The sequence below is a fragment of the Rhinatrema bivittatum genome, chromosome 3 (genome assembly GCF_901001135.1).
Source record: "Rhinatrema bivittatum chromosome 3, aRhiBiv1.1, whole genome shotgun sequence".
Classification (NCBI taxonomy): domain Eukaryota; kingdom Metazoa; phylum Chordata; class Amphibia; order Gymnophiona; family Rhinatrematidae; genus Rhinatrema; species Rhinatrema bivittatum.
In genome coordinates, this window is record NC_042617.1 from 284,109,217 (window position 1) to 284,126,798 (window position 17,582).

General features: G+C 47.8%; 1 protein-coding gene across 1 annotated transcript in view; it reads left to right on the plus strand.

Annotated features, from left to right (window-relative positions):
- LRP1 (LDL receptor related protein 1) overlaps window positions 1-17,582 on the plus strand; it is a 657,378-nt gene that overhangs the window by 496,777 nt on the left and 143,019 nt on the right. Inside the window, 5 exon segments of the mRNA XM_029594881.1 lie at window positions 1,906-2,054; window positions 2,818-2,911; window positions 3,996-4,112; window positions 12,011-12,130; window positions 13,867-13,989. Of these exon segments, the coding sequence (XP_029450741.1) occupies window positions 1,906-2,054; window positions 2,818-2,911; window positions 3,996-4,112; window positions 12,011-12,130; window positions 13,867-13,989 (603 nt within the window).

The window sequence follows — 17,582 nt, forward strand, 5'->3', positions numbered from 1 at the left end:
TTAAACCAGGGTGTTCTGGGTAAGATCCTGAGCTCTCTTCATTGCTAGAGCTCTTATTATTTTTTGACCTGGCAGTTTCCTCTTTCTTTGGGTTTCTAGCTCAATCAGAACCAACATCTGTCAGACTTAAGGTGCCATGAGCTTTTGTCCACCGCTGTTCAGAGATTTTTGCTGAGTTTTTTTTTTTATATCTCTTTTCTCCTGACTCAGCTGAGCCATCACAGTGACGGTTCACAACCAGGGGCTGCAAACCACTGCTCCCTTCAGGGCTCAGCTAACATGAACCCTAAGTTAGCCCACTAGGTGCATGGACACACTAGGTGCATGGACATACAGGCCCCAGAATCTCTCTCACAGCTCCTTCTCCCTTATGCCCCAAAGAAGAAACTCAGATCTTCCCAATTGGCTCTGCTTTCCACCCCGCCTCTGGCCTCTGCTAGACTGTCCTGCACCAGACTTCAGGCCTTTAACTGTTACATGCTTTAACTGGAACCTGCTTCCATTACCCTACACTTAGAGCCCAGCTACCTCACCTTCAGGAAGAAGGTTGAAGCATGGTTTTTAGCCAAGCATTCCCAACACTTACCACAGAAGTATTCCTATTTCTATAGCAACAACAAAATAACCTAACTATGAATCTGTCTTTAAATATTCAGATCCTCAGCCAATGTGGTTGATTTTATACTGCTGAAACCCACTTTAAATTTATTATAATCCGCTTTGAGGCCATTCGTGATAAAAAGTGGAATAGCACATGCCAATAAATTAAAAAAAAAATAGTTTGTGGCTGGATAAGTCACTGCTTATCTAGCTAAGTGGCCTTGAATATCGGACTCAGGTTTTTTTTATCATTGGAATGAGAATGTCCCAGGTGATCACAGCTTCTTCATTCTCTGTAGTTCATCAGGACTGTGATCCCAGTGTTGTGTATGTATGGATGTATTTGATTTATATTCCACTTTTTCAGGCACTTCAAAAGAGGATTGCATTCAAGGTACTGTAGGTAGTTCCCTAGAGGGCTTACAACCTAACTTGGAGAGGCATCAAGCCTCGGTAGGACTCTAATACACGTTAAACAGTTAGCAGCTAGATTTAGCCATTCAGATTCTTGGCAGTCCCAGGACTGGGATTGAACTGGAAGGGCTGAGAGTTAGGGCTACCAATACTGACACTCAGTGCTAGCCAGCTAACATGGCCAGCCATATCTAGGCACAGAGAAAACTGCTCCCTCTGCAGCTGATGCTGGTTATTTCTCCCCCCCCCCCCCCCCCCCCCCCACACTTCTCCCCTCCCCTACCTACTTGTTACCAAAATGAAGATCTCCTCCTTTCCCCATCCCACCCACTGTTTTGGGCACCTAGATTCAAGCTCTTTCTGAGCTAAAAACCCAGGTGCTTAGATTCGGCTGAAAAGGAGCTAAAATCTGACTGGCTAAGTTTGGCACTCTGACGCTGTGGGAAAAATGACTCCAATTTCCAGTGGATGAGCCATGCTGCCCTGTTGTGCCTTTCTGTGTAGCAGCCTCCTGACATTTGCACTATATCGCAGAATGCTTGAGAGATCCAGTCATTCTGTGAATCAGAATCTGCATTTGTCTGTTTTAGTAGTTTTTAGGGGTGTTTTTTTTTTAACCTATACTGTCTGTGAAGCCACTTGTCCATAGTCCTCTGCCCTGCGCTGCAATTCTCATTCTCTCATCCTCTTAACCAGTCCTGGCTCGCATGTTGGTCTGCTTGTGGTGGTTATTGCATTTCTTCTATGTATGATGAGCGGCGGTTTTGCAGAGCTGATGCAACTTGCCAGTTTGTTTCAGGAAGGTCATACTTGCAGGCCCATGAAGGAGCTTCGAAGAGCTCTGTGTTTCACCGCACGTGGTTATCAGTGTCCATTTTTCCTTCTCCTTAGTTCCCAACCACCCCTGTAAAACCAACAATGGGGGCTGCAGCAACCTGTGTCTCCTCTCCCCTGGAGGTGGTTACAAATGTGCCTGTCCAACCAACTTCTACCTCGCTATGGATGGAAAAACCTGCGTTTCCAATTGTACTGCTAGTCAGGTAATGTGCACTTTATTTCTTTACTGCCAGCTCAACAAACTGATACAACGGCAGTGATCATAGAGCCCAGATACCCGGATACTTTGTGTGGTCAACTGATAAGTAGATCTTTTTTTTTTTTTTTAATTTTGATCCTGCAGATTCCACCTGCTCCTTTGAGCCTCAAGCTCAGTTGGAGCCAGGATTGGGAACTGGCGCCATGCACCTCCATTGCCAACTATCTGGGGATTCCCCCCCTCCCCCCTCTTTTATATCACTCAATTTTCTTAGACCAGGCATTGCGGTGACAATCTATGGCTGGGGGTCAAGCACTGGAACCTTGAAATGATGGACCCTAAATTCAGCCACTAGGGTTCACCCTTGAGCAATGACCTTGTCTTCCCTCAAGGACTGTGAACTCTACCTTTGCAGCATCCCCAGCCCTGGGCCAATCCAGGAAACAGAAGGCCCTGATCTAAGCTAAGGTACCGCCACATGCTACTGAGCTAGGCTCTCCTCTGCCACTATCGCCACCATTATACCTGTGGGTCTGTAAGTTCATATGATATGGTCAAGGTTGTGTAAAGGCTGAAATACAACAGAGCTTTAAAAATGCCAGTATTTATTAAAGTCCAGCGAGTCATTCCATACTTTTAAAAGCATATTTACAATAATAAAACGCATGTTCATTAAGTTGGCTGCTGTTCTTGACAAATAAGACTGGGACAGCCCGGGGTAGGCCACTGCTTTTCTCCTTGCTCACGTCATGCCGCTTTGCCTTTAGTTTGTTTGCAAGAATGATAAGTGCATCCCGTTCTGGTGGAAGTGTGACACAGAGGATGACTGCGGAGACCGCTCGGATGAACCAGAGGACTGTCGTAAGTTTACTGAGCAATTACCCCTTTCACGACCGCCATGTCCGTATATTGCAAAGCCTGTCGTCGGCGTGTAACAGTGCCTGTGGCAAAGGTTTTCAATGCAAGGAAGCGCTAGGGCCTGCCAGAATGATTGGAGCAGTTAAAATTCCAATTCATTTTTTTGGGAGAGGGGTAAATGGGATGAGTCCCGTTCCCCTCCCTCCTCCCCCCTCCCCCCATTGTACCTCTCAGCTTGTTAAGCCACTAATTTAGTAAGGTCCTTGTGACTTCCAGTATACATATATAGTAAATGGCAGTTAGCAAGAGGTGTGGCCATATAAAGTTTGTAGAAGGTGCATAGCTTGGTGTGAAAAGTGAGGGCGTTGCCTCTCACTCGGAACTCATTGACTTATGCTTGCTAGAACGACATCTTTGAGTCACCTCTATTTGTAAGGAGCTTTCCCCATTTGCCATCTTCTCTGGCCTTTAGTTAATTTATGTTTTCATTTTTTCCTATACTGAAAGTCTGTTCAAAATATAAATGGTTAACAAAAGAAAACAGTTTGATTACTTTTGTCAGCTTCCACGTGCACATTGTATTCAATGCAACAAGGAAAAATGAGCTTGTGTGGCTAATATAGCCTATTTAATCATATCATACTCAATTTTAAGATGAAAAATTCCTATGGTTTCTGAAACTGCTTCTTGCGTGGTCTAAAGTCCCATTTTAGTTTTTATTTTGTTTCGGTAGTTGCCATTTCCCAGATATATTGTTATTGGGGGAGGGGGAGGGCTAAAACTGGGCAAGCTTTCACCATTTCCCTTGCAAAAAAAAGCAAAAATGCCCCATCAGTACTGCAGTGTCAAGCAGGGTGAAACAGCGGGCAGAAAAAATCAAGGGCAAGTTTGCATTTGCTCTGCGAGTGACATCTGTGAAATGGGATTTAATGACCAGAAAGTTTGAACCCAAAGTATAAATGACCTGGAAAATCTGGTGTGCATCCAGATTGATGTGACAAATTTTGAGCTCATTAAACAGGCCAAAACATTGTAGTGTGTGTGTGTGAGTTTCTTTAATTATTATTCTGCACTTCGTTTTCCACAGCTGAATTTAAATGTCGACCTGGGCAGTTCCAGTGCTCAACTGGAATATGTACCAACCCAGCCTTCATCTGCGATGGTGATAATGATTGTCAGGACAGCTCTGATGAAAACAATTGTGGTGAGTGTGGGTCATCCTGTCTTGGGGAGTGTGGAGGAGTGCACGTGAGGGCAGTATTTGGAGAAGTGCAGTGTTGAAGTGTTGGCAGTGATGTAGCCACACATGAGGGGACAGGCATTGGTTTTTATTATGTTACTTTGGGAAGAACTGCAACAAGTTGATGATGTAATTAGAACATGTGAAAACGATGCATGTGGGAAAGGAAATTGTGATGATCTGCAGCCATGTAATACTTTCTTCTTCTTTTTTTCTTCTGGTATCTTTATTTTGATCGTGTCTTATAAATAAGATAGGAAAATTGGTTCTTACCTGCTAATTTTCATTCCTGGAATACCACGGATCAGTCCAGACTCCTTGAATTATGCCTCCCTTCCAGCAGATGGAGAAAGAGAAAGTTTCACTGGCACTGGTATTTAACCCGGAGTGCCACCTGCAGTCCTCCAGTATTGCAGTCCTGCAGTCTTCCAGTATTGACCAAGCCAAGATTCGCTACCAAACCAACCTAACGAAATGCTAACCATATCCCACAGATGAGCAGGAGAAAAAGGGTAAAACCCCATTTGAAAGAAAACTTTTCGTTTCATAACTCTTTGCTTTATAACTCCAAACCAGGAGAACAAACTTGAAATCTTCACCAGCTCTACAGTCTATATACATCAGCATGACAGAAATACGCGCAGACTCTCCCCCATACCTGGATGGGACTCTGGACTGATCCGTGGTATTCCAGGAACAAAAATTAGCAGGTAAGAACCAATTTTCCTTTCCTGTTCATACCCGGATCGGTCCAGACTCCTGGGATGTACCTAAGCTTCCCTAACCAGGGTGGGACTGGGAGAGTCCCGCTCGAAGGATACTGTCGCCAAAACCCGCAGTCTCCGATGCTTGGACATCCAAACGATAATGTCTTGTGAAAGTGTGCTACAACTTCCAGGTAGCCGTCCAACAAATTTATTGTGGCAACACTAATTGACACTCGGCCCACGAAGTCGCCTGAGATCTAACCAAATGTGCCCTCAGTCCTTCCAGAACTGGATGGCCTTTGCAGATATAAGCTGAGCCTATTGCCTCTTTCAACCATCTTGCTATTGTGGATTTCAAAGCTTTCTGTCCTCTCCTAGGACCGCTCCACAGGACAAAGAGATGGTCGGACACCCTGAAACTATTGGTGACTTTGAGATACCTTAATAAAGCTCTCTTCACATCCAACCAATGTAATTCTCTAGCATGTGGAGTTGACATGCTCAAATCCGGAAAGGCTGGAAGCTCCACGGTCTGATTCAAATGGAAAGTGGACACCACCTTTGGGAGAGAGGACACCATCCTCAAAGATACCCTGGAATCCGAAATCTTCAGAAATTGCTCCCTGCATGATAACACTTGCAGTTCAGAGATCCTTCGGGCAAAACAAATGGCTACCAGAAACATCATCTTCAAAGTGAGATCCTTTACTGTTGCCCTTCTCAAAGGCTCAAACGGAGCTACACACAACCCTCGAAGGACAATATTAAGATTCCATGAAGGATATATTTTCCGTACCGGAGAATTCAGATTATTTGCTCCTCGGAGGAAACAAACCACATCCTGGTGCGCAGCTAAGGACATTACATGCACCTTACCCCGTAAACAGCCCAAGGCTGCAACCTAAACCTTAAGAGAGTTAAAGGCCAAGCCTTTAACCAAACCTTTCTGTAAAATAGCCAAGATGTTAGCTAGCAAAGCCTGAGTTGTGACTATTCCTCTATCTGTGCACCAGGACTCAAAAACCTTCCAGACCCTTACATATGACAGTGAAGTGGAAGTCTTCCTAGCCTGCAGCAAAGCATTAATGACATCCTCTGGATATCCCTTTTCTCTCAAACGCTTCCTCTCAAAAGCCTAGGCGCTAGACAGAAGCGATCTGCCCGATCTGAAAATACTGGACCTTGCTGAAGTAGCGTCGGCAAATGCGCGAGCCTGAGCAGAACTGTCCACCGTCAGGTTGACCAGATCTGCGAACCAAGGGGGCCTTGGTCACTCTGGCGCCACCAGAATCATTTTGCCGGGATGATTTTCTGTGTGCCATATCAGCTTCCCCACCAGAGGCCATGGAGGAAACACGTAAAGAAGGATCCCTCAGGGCCAGGGCACAACTAGAGCATCTACGCCCTCTGCTCCATGCTGTCTTCTGCGACTGAAGAATTGGGAAGCCTTGGCGTTCTTTCACATCGCCATTTAGGTCCAGGTGAGGAGTCCCCCCACCGGTGATATATCAGATCCATCTTTTCCTCTGACGGCTCCCAATCCCCGGGGTCCAGCTTCTGACGACTGAGAAAATCTGCCTGCACGTTGTCCACCCCAGTAATGTGAGACGCTGCTAGCAAAGCTAGATGCCGCTCTGCCCACAGAAACAACTCCTGCGCTTCCAGGGCCACTGTTCGACTCCTGGTTCCCCCTTGACGGTTGATATAAGCAACCGTGGTTGTGTTGTCTGACAGGATGCGCACTGAGCGGCCGCTCAACAAAGGCAGAAATACCACCAAGGCGTACCTCACTGCCCTCGTCTCTAAACAATTGATAGACCAGGAACTCTCTTCTTCGGACCATTGCCCCTGGGCCAATTGATTCTGGCATACCATCTCCCAGCTGGAGAGGCTAGCATCCACTGCCTGAGTACCAAGAACTAACAACTTCACCTGAATAAGCCAGTCATCCAGATATTAATGAACCAAGATGCCCCTCCTCCTGAGTGCTGCTGCCACCACCACCATCACTTTGGTGAATGTTCGAGGCACTGTTGCTAATCCGAACGGAAGGGCACAAAACAGGAAATGTTTCCTGAGGATCATGAAGCAGAGAAACCGCTGGTGGTCTGGGCGGATTGGATTGTGCAGGTATGCTTTGGACAAGTCCAGGGAAGCCAGGAACTCCTCCTTGCGCACTGCTGCAATCACTGAACGCAGAGTTTCTATTCGAAAATGGGGAACCTTGAGAGCCACATTCTCTTTCTTTAGATCCAGAATTGAATGGAAGGAGCCCTCCTTTTCGGAACCACGAAAATTATGGAATTACCTTCCTGCCCTCGTTCCCCCAATTGAACAGGAACTACAACTCCCAGAGCTTGCAACCAGTCCACGGTTTCCTGAACCACCTGTCTCTTGTCGAGGGGAGCGTAAGGGGAAATCATAAACAAGTCCCGCAGCGAACGAGAGAATTCTAACGCGTAACCAACCTTTATGACTCTGAGAACCCAGCGGTCCGATGTGACCTTGGTCCACTCCTCATAAAATAGTCAGACGGCCTCCAATCAGAGGAAGAGAGGAGTGGACTGGCTTTACTTCATTGGGAGGACTTGGCTCCACCAGAGCCCTGACCAAAGCCATCTCTGCCTGACTTCCTGCCACCTCGAAAGGATTGGTTCCAAGGCTGCTGCCTCCTGGCACTTTGCTTCTTAGCTCCTGCTGAAGTCCTATTCGGCCAAAACCGTCTGTACAATCGAAACCAGGGCTGCCCAGAGAAGGAACTCCTGTTTCCTCTGGACTTATCCTCTAGAAGTCTATGCCCTTTAGTTTCTCCAAGACGCTTCACAAGCTCCTCCAAGTCTTCTTCAAACATAAGCTTCCCCTTGAAAGGTAATGCCCCTAAATGAGACTTAGACCAGACTCCACCAGCCAGTTCCTCAGCCAAAGGAGCCTCCTGGTTGATACCATAGACATCATCACTCTGGAAGATGATCTAACGAGATGATATAGAGCAGTGGTCCCCAACCCTGCCCTGGGGGCCCACCAGCCAGTCGGATTTTCAGGATATCCACAATGAATATGCATGAGAGAAAATTTGCATGTTATGGAGGCAAATTTTCTCTCATGCATATTCATTGTGGATATCCTTAAAACCTGACTGGCTGGTGGGCCCCCAGGACAGGGTTGGGGACCACTGATATAGAGCATCTGCTACATAAGCCCTTGCTGCTTCCAGATATTCCACCTGCTTAGCCTTGGATGGCAATTATGGCCTCATGGTCTGTAATTGCTGAACCCAGCGCAAACTGGCCCTCTGCATGATGCTACTGCACACAGCAGCCGAATGCCAAGAGCCGACACCTCAAATATCTTCTTGAGATGAATCTCCAACTTTCAATCCTGCACATCCTTCAGCACTGCTGAACCAGCCGCAGGAATAGTGGTCTTCTTAGTGACCACAGACATCGACATGTCCACCTTAGGGATTGCTAACAACTCCAGCGTGTCCTCAGGCAATGGGTACAACTTTGCCGTCACCTGGTCTACCTTGAGACCTGTTTCGGAGGTGTCCCACTCCATGACGACGTTTCTTCACAGATTTGTGAAAAGGGAAGGCTTTTGCTGGACCCCTCATGCCATCCATGATCGAGCCAACACCCTCCTGGACAGATTCCTTTTGAGGAACTTTGATCCCAAGCTCCTCCAAAGCATGAGGAATTAAGGGCCACAACTCTTCCTTCCAGAATAAATGCACCACCTTAGGGTCGGCCCCTTCAGCCCCCGGCACTTGATTCAACCCGCCATACGGATCTGGGGCATCTGGGTTAATATCGGGTTCAGCCAGATCGTTGCCTAGCCCAGAAGGGTCCAGAAGTCTGGAAACCCATGGAGCCCCTTCTGACTCATCAGAGTCTATATCCGGACTGCCCAGAGCTGTCTTCAGCCCACAAACCCTAGGTGCCTTACGTGGAACTGACTTCCAGAAGCAGCTGGTCTCTTAGCCGGCCTCGGAACATCTTGCTTCTGAGCGCGGTCTGCCTGCCTGGTCGCCGCCTTTCGTGCCAAATATGTCTCATGTAATAGAAGGATGAACTCTGAGGATAAAGAAGTAGAATCTCCCAACTTGGCACCAGAGGGAACTCCCTCCTCATCAGAATCGGGGTCAGTACAGTGGGTAGCACTCTGGCCCACCGGCAACAGCGGCGGAGGGAGATCATCACACCCCAAAGCAGCCCCAACAGGCCTTCAACACCGGACAGCATGGCTGCCTTTTCTGTGCCCAGTGGGGGAGGGGGCTCCAACTTGTCAAGCGCTTCTGTGCTTGATCTCACTCTCGGCTGACACTCCGCAGCCTCCGGCAGTCCTGACCCACCCTCCTCTCCAAAGAGGCAGCGGGAACACTGACCGGCACACGATAATCACATGCGTGCACCGCTACAAGAGCAGCAGGCACTGCTGTGCACCATGCGATCAAGAGGCGCTCCGATCGCAACTAGACCCGACCATGTGACAAACAACGGCACCGCCGCACAGTGCGGACAACTAACACTGTTGCTCAGCAAACTTCTCACAGCCCTGCCAAGATCTAGCGCAGCCTTCCCAACTACCAAAAAACTTGCTGCTCCTCTGCTGAAAGGTTTTTCTTTCTTTTTTTTTTAAACTTTGCTGAAAAGAACAAGCAAAGAAAAATAACTACTTGGCTGACAGAAAAGCTGTTGCTGGGCTTCAAGTCGTTCTCCTGGGGGGAAGGGAACCGAACCCGCGGGCAGTGAAAGATCGAGGCAAACTAGGGACCTCGACCCCCTGCTAGTACTCCTCAACACCAGGAGGGATAGCCCCACCAGGGCCTAACAACCTCCTGGGAGGATAAATCCACAGATTTGAAAATTCTCTATTCCCCCCCCCCCCTTTTTTTTTTCAGACTGCAGGGATTGCATCTCTACCATCTGCTGGAGACAGAGAAATTCTGGAAGACTACAGGTGGCACTCCGGGTTATATGCTAGTACCAGTGAAACTTTCTCTGTCTCCATCTGCTGGAAGGGAGGCATAATCCCAGGAGTCTTGATTGATCCGGGTTTGATCAGGAAAACTGTATAGAAACAAAAATTGTAGGAAAAAAGCATACAAGCATTTTTCTTTAACATGTAACATGCCTCCTTTTTTTGGAAACTTATATGTCTGTTTTCCTTGGAGAATTGTTTTTTTGGCCCAGAAGTTTCCTTCTCCTTTTTGGGGGGGAGGGCTTCCAGCGTAATCAGGTCCAGCCTTTGCTGGGGCTATGGCACTGCCATGAAATGACTCTGTCCTGCCCCAACACACAATCAGGATTAACCCTGTGTCCACTTAGAGGGTTCTGCTGAGCATTGCCCAGGTCTGCCAGCACCTGTGCACATGCGCCCTATGCTGGTACCCTGCCACCTGAGTTCTCACTTGCCTCTCCAACTCTATCCCCTTGTGCTTTCTAGGGCCACTGGGACCAGACCCAACCCAGGGCTGTAACAGTTCCGAGAAATGCACCACATATAGAAAATACATTAATCAGTTCAGGCCAGACAGAGCTTGTTAAATTTACTAACAAAAGTGGGAATAGTGAATGGAAAAAGATTCAATTTGCAATGAGTAACAGGTAAAATAAGGTTTTACCAGCAAAGGTTAGCTAAACACTTTTTTCAGTGCCTGGGGAGCTTCAGAAAATGTGCTGTCCAGCAGAGTTTGAGCAGGGACTCAACATAGAGATCCGCTGTCTCTACTTCCAGCAAGACTAAAGAGTTATAGTACCTTCAGGACCAGTTCTCTTGTCTGAAAGGTCAATCAGTGCACAAAGTACTAGCAATAGCTTCCTGACCAATGGCTTTCTGACCAGTAATAGCTTTCTAATTAGAAGCATTGCAGGATATTACAGGTTTTATAGCTGGGATATGTATGTTGTCAAGTTAGCATCCCAAATTTCTGTTTGACCTACAGTGCAGAGGTCAAATGCCACCTGCAGGTCAGCTCAAAGGAAATGAGCTCTCTGGGGAAAAACAAGGCAAAACAAGAAAGCACAGTGCACACAGAACCCCTGTTTCACCACAGTGCACACAGAACCCCTGTTTCACCACAGGCACTATGAGCCTGTATTCACAACTATCCAGGAGTTTTCCCCAATTTTTATACCCCTTCCCTTCCTATTTAGTTTAGCTGTTGTGGCAACAGCCCTCAGCACTTTCAGGAACCCTGTACTTATGCAATGGAGTCTGGCCACCAGATGTTGCCTTTGCTCAAAGGCTGGGACTTGTTGAGGTCAATATGCAAAAGCCATTTAGATGGATAACTGAAAAGTCATCCTTTTAAATGGCTAATTGGTGCTATTGAAAGCCTAGGCAGCAAGTTATGCAGCTACAATTTAACTGCATAAGTCGGGGGTGGGCGGGAGGCTTTTCCAAGAGAAGTGGAGTTAATGTAGCTTCTGTTCCCCGAGTCAGTCGCAAAGAGGCTGCATTTGCAACCCCTGAGAAAGAAGGGGACCAATATTCAGCCGCTGAGCAGCTTGGCTGGTTAGCCGGATAAACCTCTCTGGCTAACTAGCAGGGTACATTTAGCAACAAAGCCGTGACATTGAATATACCCATCTATCTTAAAGTTAGCCTCATATGTTTATCTGGCTAACTAGCCAAGCCGCATAGCGGCTGAATGTTGGCCCCCGTCTTCCTCAGGGGTTGTGAATGCTAGATCTCCCACCTGGCACTACATAGATCCGCCACTGAACAACTAGGCCATGAGAAATTTATGACATTAGTAGATTTAAATAATTCAGCTGGAAGTTAAGACAAAAATCATTTATGATCCACATTTTATTCTGTGCACATCATTACATTATTATTATTATTTTTTTTTTTTTAGAAAAATAAGAGTTTAAAGGCTTTGAAAACTCATCTTAACCAAACTAAATCCAAGAGGTGGTGAGGTCAGTGTGACCTCCTGAAGAGTGGGCTCAAATTTTTTTTTAAATGGGGTACAGCCATAATAGAAAGATTAAACACTTTTTACTTAAAAAGGGAAACAAAAAAAAAATATATATAGCTGAAGGAAGGAAAATGTGCCCCTAGAAAGGCAGTAAAGTAAAGAAACAGATGTTGGCATTTTGAGCAGTCAGAATAGTCAGCTAACTTCACTCTCTGTGCTTCTCGATCCAGATATGCATGTCTGCCTCCCCAGCCAGTTCAAATGCACAAACACCAACCGCTGTATCCCCGGAATATTCCGCTGCAACGGGCAAGATAACTGTGGTGATGGAGAGGATGAGAGAGACTGCCGTAAGTAGACTACTCATGCAAGCTTTTGCAAAAGAAAATTAAACTGGGCAAACCAAAGTGAGTCTACGGGTTTTTTCCCCCCCTTTAATTTCCTCTTAACTTCTTGTGGGCCAGATTTTCAAAGGGGTACGCGCGTAAGATACGCACGTATCCCCCGAAAACCTGGCCCAAACACCCCCTGCGTGCGCCGAGCCTATGTTGCATAGGCTTCCGGCGCGCGCAAGTCCCGGGGCTTTCCTTGGGGGGGGGGGGGCGTGTCGCGAATCGCACGTCATCGGGAGCGTGTCGAGGGGGCATGACGCGTTCAGCGCGTCATCCGGGGGCGGCGCCGTGGGCGTGGTTTCGGCCCGTGGGCATTTCGGGGGCGTGGCCGCGGCCTCCGGACCAGCCCCCGGACCGGAACATGGAGCCCGGCAGCCAGCCCGGCGCACGCAAAGTTACGCCTGCTTTGAGCAGGCGTAACTTTCGTGATAGAGGTAGGGGGGGTTTAGATAGGGCCAGAGGGGTGGGATAGGTAGGGGAAGGGAGGGGAAGGTGGGGGGAGGGCGGAGGGAACGGAGGCAGGCTGCGCGACTTGGCACGTGCAGGCTGCCGATTTTGGGCAGCCTTGCACGCGCCGACCCCGGATTTTAATGGATACGCGCGGCTACGCACATCTCTATTGAAATCCCGCGTACTCTTGTTCGCGCCTGGTGTGCAAACAAAAGTACGTGTATGCGCAGATTTATAAAATCTGCCCCTTTGTGCGTGCCACATCCATCCAGAACAGCAAACCATGCATTTAACTGTCATGTATGGATACATAAAAACACGCAGCTTGAAGTTTATTAGTTTGAGCTTGAGCGGATGCAATGTGTACCTGGAGAGAGGTTCTGGGGTGTTAAGCAGTCCACTGAGTGTAATTGGGCTTTTAGGGTTTATGCTGTGTGAGGGGTGTCGTGAGCTGGTTAGCAGCCGCAGAGTCTGGCCTTTTCTTTCCGTTCTGTTGTCCTTCGCGTAAAGAGCACCGTGTTCAAGGACAAGGCGCCGCGCGAATCTCGCTAAAATCTAGCAAGATAAAGCAAGTTTTTCTTTCTCTTTAGTCCTTTTCTCAGCAGTTTCCTTCGAGCACATTACAGAGCTGTCGGGCAAACCAGAACAGTACGGATACTAAAATTAAGGAAAGCACACGAGGATAATAGAAGGACTAGGGGGCACTCCATGAAGTTAGCATGTAGCACATTTAAAACTAATCGGAGAAAATTATTTTTCACTCAACGACAGTTAAGCTTTGGAATCTGTTGCCAGAGGATATGGTTAGTGCAGTTAGTGTAGCTGGGTTTAAAAAAGGTTTGGATAAGTGCTTGGAGGAGAAGTCCATTACTTGCTATTAATCAAGCTGACTTAGAAAATAGCCACTGCTATTACTGGCATCAGTAGCATGGGATAGTTTTTGGGTACTTGCCAGGTACTTGTGACTTGGATTAGCCACAGTTGGAAACAGGATGTTGGTCTTGATGGACCCTTGGTCTGACCCATTATGACAATTTCTTATGAGGCCCTTAACCTTTGATATAACCCAGTCAGTGTCTTGAAACTGCATCCAGTTAAGAAATGGTTGTGTGATTCAGATCACAGAGTCAAAGACTTCCTAGCCCTTGTTCTTATCCACTGCACTGTGCTGGGGGGAGGGGAGGGGAGCATATAGCCAGATACATCACATGCTTATTTAACTTTTTGCTGTCGCTTTTACCCAGCGGAGGTAACGTGTGCCCCGAATCAGTTCCAGTGTGCGATTACTAAACGCTGCATCCCAAGAGTGTGGGTCTGTGACAGAGACAATGATTGTGTGGATGGATCCGACGAGCCCGCCAACTGCAGTAAGGCTTTGTTTACTCGCCAATTTTCCATGGTCATAAATGCACAGGCCAAGATGGTTTTTTGGGATTTAAAAAAAAAAAAAAAAAGAATCTTTTTCTTCTTTTTTAATAATTCTTAGCTGTATCTCCATTAAGTGTTGCACTTGGAGACAGAGACATTTTCACACCAAAGATAGAGGGGAAACAATAATGTTCTCACCTTATGAATTAATGAAAAATTCACCTTTTTACTTCAAAGTCATGCAAACATTAGAAATGACCAGATCGATGTTTGGATTATTTATTTTAGTGAAAATGGAGAGCAGTTTACCCCATTTCCTTCTACATGTTATCCCAATGGATTCTGCCTATTTGTGAAAAAAAAAAATTTTGTCCAGTTTTGACTGATGGCATGAAATCATATTGTGAAAGATTCTGTGATATGGTGAACAGCACCAAATTATCAGAAAATTGTCCACAAAGCGGGAAAGTAACATTTCAGACTTTTGTATTCACACATCATGCAGATAAATAGAAATTACAGGCTATGTTGCACACGTAAAACAGACACTAGTTAATTTAGTGATGTTTCGCCAGTAGGTGGGCCTGAGATTTTCCTATTAACTATAAACCTATTGAAATTTGAGGAAATGTCATGTGAGCTTTATGCACACAGTTAAGCACTTTTGCTTCTTACTGACTGTTTGAATTACTACTGTGAAGTGCTTTGCAAGTGGTACGGTCTTACCAAAGTGGTTATTGGTTTGGTAGCATGGTCTAATGCTGTGCGACACTGTGCTGCGCCAATGAACCACATTACTGATGGCACCTGTTACTTTGCAGCTCTGCCACTTTACTCTGGGTAAATAGTAAATCCCGGAATCTGGTGGCTCTGCCTGCAAAGATCTGAAGGAAGAGAATCTTCTATCCAATCACAAGAGAACGGTGGTTTTAGAATTGTTTAGCGTGGTGCTTATTAGGAGCTTGTCAGTTGCAGCAGATATTTACAGGAAGAAAGGCTAGACAGTAAAACACAGAAGCAAGGCAAACAAAAAACTGCTTTTTCCTAGCGTGTAGCCAAATGGACTCAAGACCAATGGGTTATGTGTTCCCCCTGCTAGGAGATGGGAGACGGAGTCAGGTTTGAAAGCTGACGTCACCCTAGATATACCCCTGCAGTGACCTCAGTTCTTCAATATCTCTCCGTCCCCTAGTAGATGCAGATGCTATCCCCACACTAGCATGGTGTTAGCGGGATTGCAGCACAAACAAAGACATTTTTACCTTCGCTTTAAAAGAAGATCGAGCCCTGCTCTCCTGCGGTGATACCTAAGGTCCCTCTCCCAGTTGAGAATTCCTGAGTCGATTTCCGAGATCCCTCGGAGGCGAGCCTCGGTCCAGTAGCCGGTTCCCAGCGTGGACTTAGCTGCTGAAGCAGCTGAAAGGCAGCAGGTGCAGAAGCCGAGCGCGGCGGTGAAGGCCAAAGCCCTCCCCCCTGCAGCTGGAGACAGTCTCTGTACTCAGCCGGTAAGCGCTGAGACCAGGTAAGCAAAGAAGAACTCCTCCGTTCCAGAGACATGGAAGGGCTTTGGTAAGTCTTTCCTCCTGTCTCCTTTGCTTGGCACACCGTACTGACTTCATTGCTGATCTCCATTCGGGCGAGGGAAGGGGGTTCCGAGCAGGTTGAGTGGCCCCCCCTGATGGGCTAGGCCCCGTTTACGGCTCGGTCGACTCGCCATGTGGCGATCCGCGACGGCGCCATCTTGCGTGTGGTTTGGTGCGGGTGCCATTTTCCCCCTTCAGCCATCAGTACGCGCGGTGCAGGCCGGCCTTCTGTGCGCCAAACATGCACGTAGGTACGCGCATAGCTGCACACATAACTTTGCATAACCATGTACATAACTGCGCACATAATTTCGCGCACAACTGACTGCTTACACATACGGGTGCTGAGGCGAGTCAGTGCGCGCACGATATAAAATAACCGGCTAAATACATAAACCACACAGGCTATGGCACTGGCAGCAAAGAAGCTCAGGCGACACTCTCTCTGCGCAGCCTGCCATACTAGAACCGCAAAGTCTGATCTGGAATGCTGCCTGTGTCAGCACTGTGAGGAGGCCCAGGGAGGGCAGGATTCTCAAAAATTTTCCAAGCCCAGCTCAACCCAGTCGGAAGGCGGGTCAGCTGCGACTGTATGAGTGGCTCCCCAGACCCGAGCAATTCTGGGATGGCATCTTCCCTGGGCAAGGGCAGTTCAATGGCCCCTATCCCGGTTCGCCCTGGGACAAATATGGATCCAACGGCTTTCTCTTGGTTGGAATTTTTTCAGGGCCTCCAAGCCTTTGTTCAGCGCAGTCAACCCTGGTCCCTACCCGAGATGAACCCCAATGGGGGGGGGCCCTCGCTCTCCCGGCCCTGTCTGTGGGCCGCGAGACATGCCATGCCTCACTAAGAGTATCCTTGACAGGGACCCAGATGATGGGGATTCACTGGACAGGGAAATCCCTCCAGGCCTTACTGGACCATGCTTCGTTTCTTCTACAGAGATGAATTACCGGCACTAGTCTCCCAGCCACTGAAGACTCTGTAAGTTCCAGGCATGGACCTATAGCGAAACCAAAGAAGAACCCCATCCTCGTATCTCTTCGTAAAGCTTCTTGCTATTTCCCAGTGCTGGAAGCCATCCAGGAGTTGATTGACCTGGAATGGGATGCCCCGGAGACAAGCTTTAAAGGAGGTCAGGCCTTGGAAGCCTTGAATCCTCTGGACCCAGCAGTCAAGGAACGCCTGCACTTCCCCAGAGTGGACGCCATAGTCTGTGCCATCTCGAAGTGAAAAACCACCCCTGCTGAGGGAGGGGCGGCTTTGAAAGATGCTCACGATAAATGTTTAGAATCCATCCTTAAGCAAGCCTTTGACACGACAGCAATGACACTGCAAATCACTTCCTGCTGTGCCCTGGTGGCTCGCTCCTGCTTGCTCCTTGCAAGAGAAGCAGATAGCTCTGGGGCATATGCTGGAGAGGCGATTGAACCCGCCGCAGCCTTCCTGACAGATGCAAGCTCAAAACTAGTGCGTACCTTGGCCAGAGGAGTAGCCTCAGTGGTGGCAGCCAGAAGACAGCTATGGCGGAACTGGTCAGCGGACACAACCTCTAAGGCAAACCTCACAAAGATGTCCTTTAAGGGATCCCTCCTATTCGGAAGCGAGTTGGAGAAGCTAGCCAGTAAGTGGGGCGAATCTCCAGTGCCCTGACTACTAGAAGACAGAAAAAAGAGGTCTCAGTGTCCCATGAGGGGTCAGACCATGGGCTACCAGCACTTCCGGCTCTACAGAAACCCCATCGTTCCAGTCACCTCAACCCTCAGGGAGGTCTCATTCCTTTCAGAACCTACGTCCCAAAAGAGGGACAGGTTCAGGCTCAACCCGAGCTTCCCAATGAAGTTGGGCCGACCCATCCATGGGAAGAGGAGATAGGGAGTCAACTTTCCCTCTTCTACAAGTGGTGGGTCAAGATCATGTCAGACAAATGGGTACTGGACACCATACGAGAAGGCTATTCTCTGGAATTTTGCAGCTTCCCTCAGGACAAGTTCATAATATCACATTGC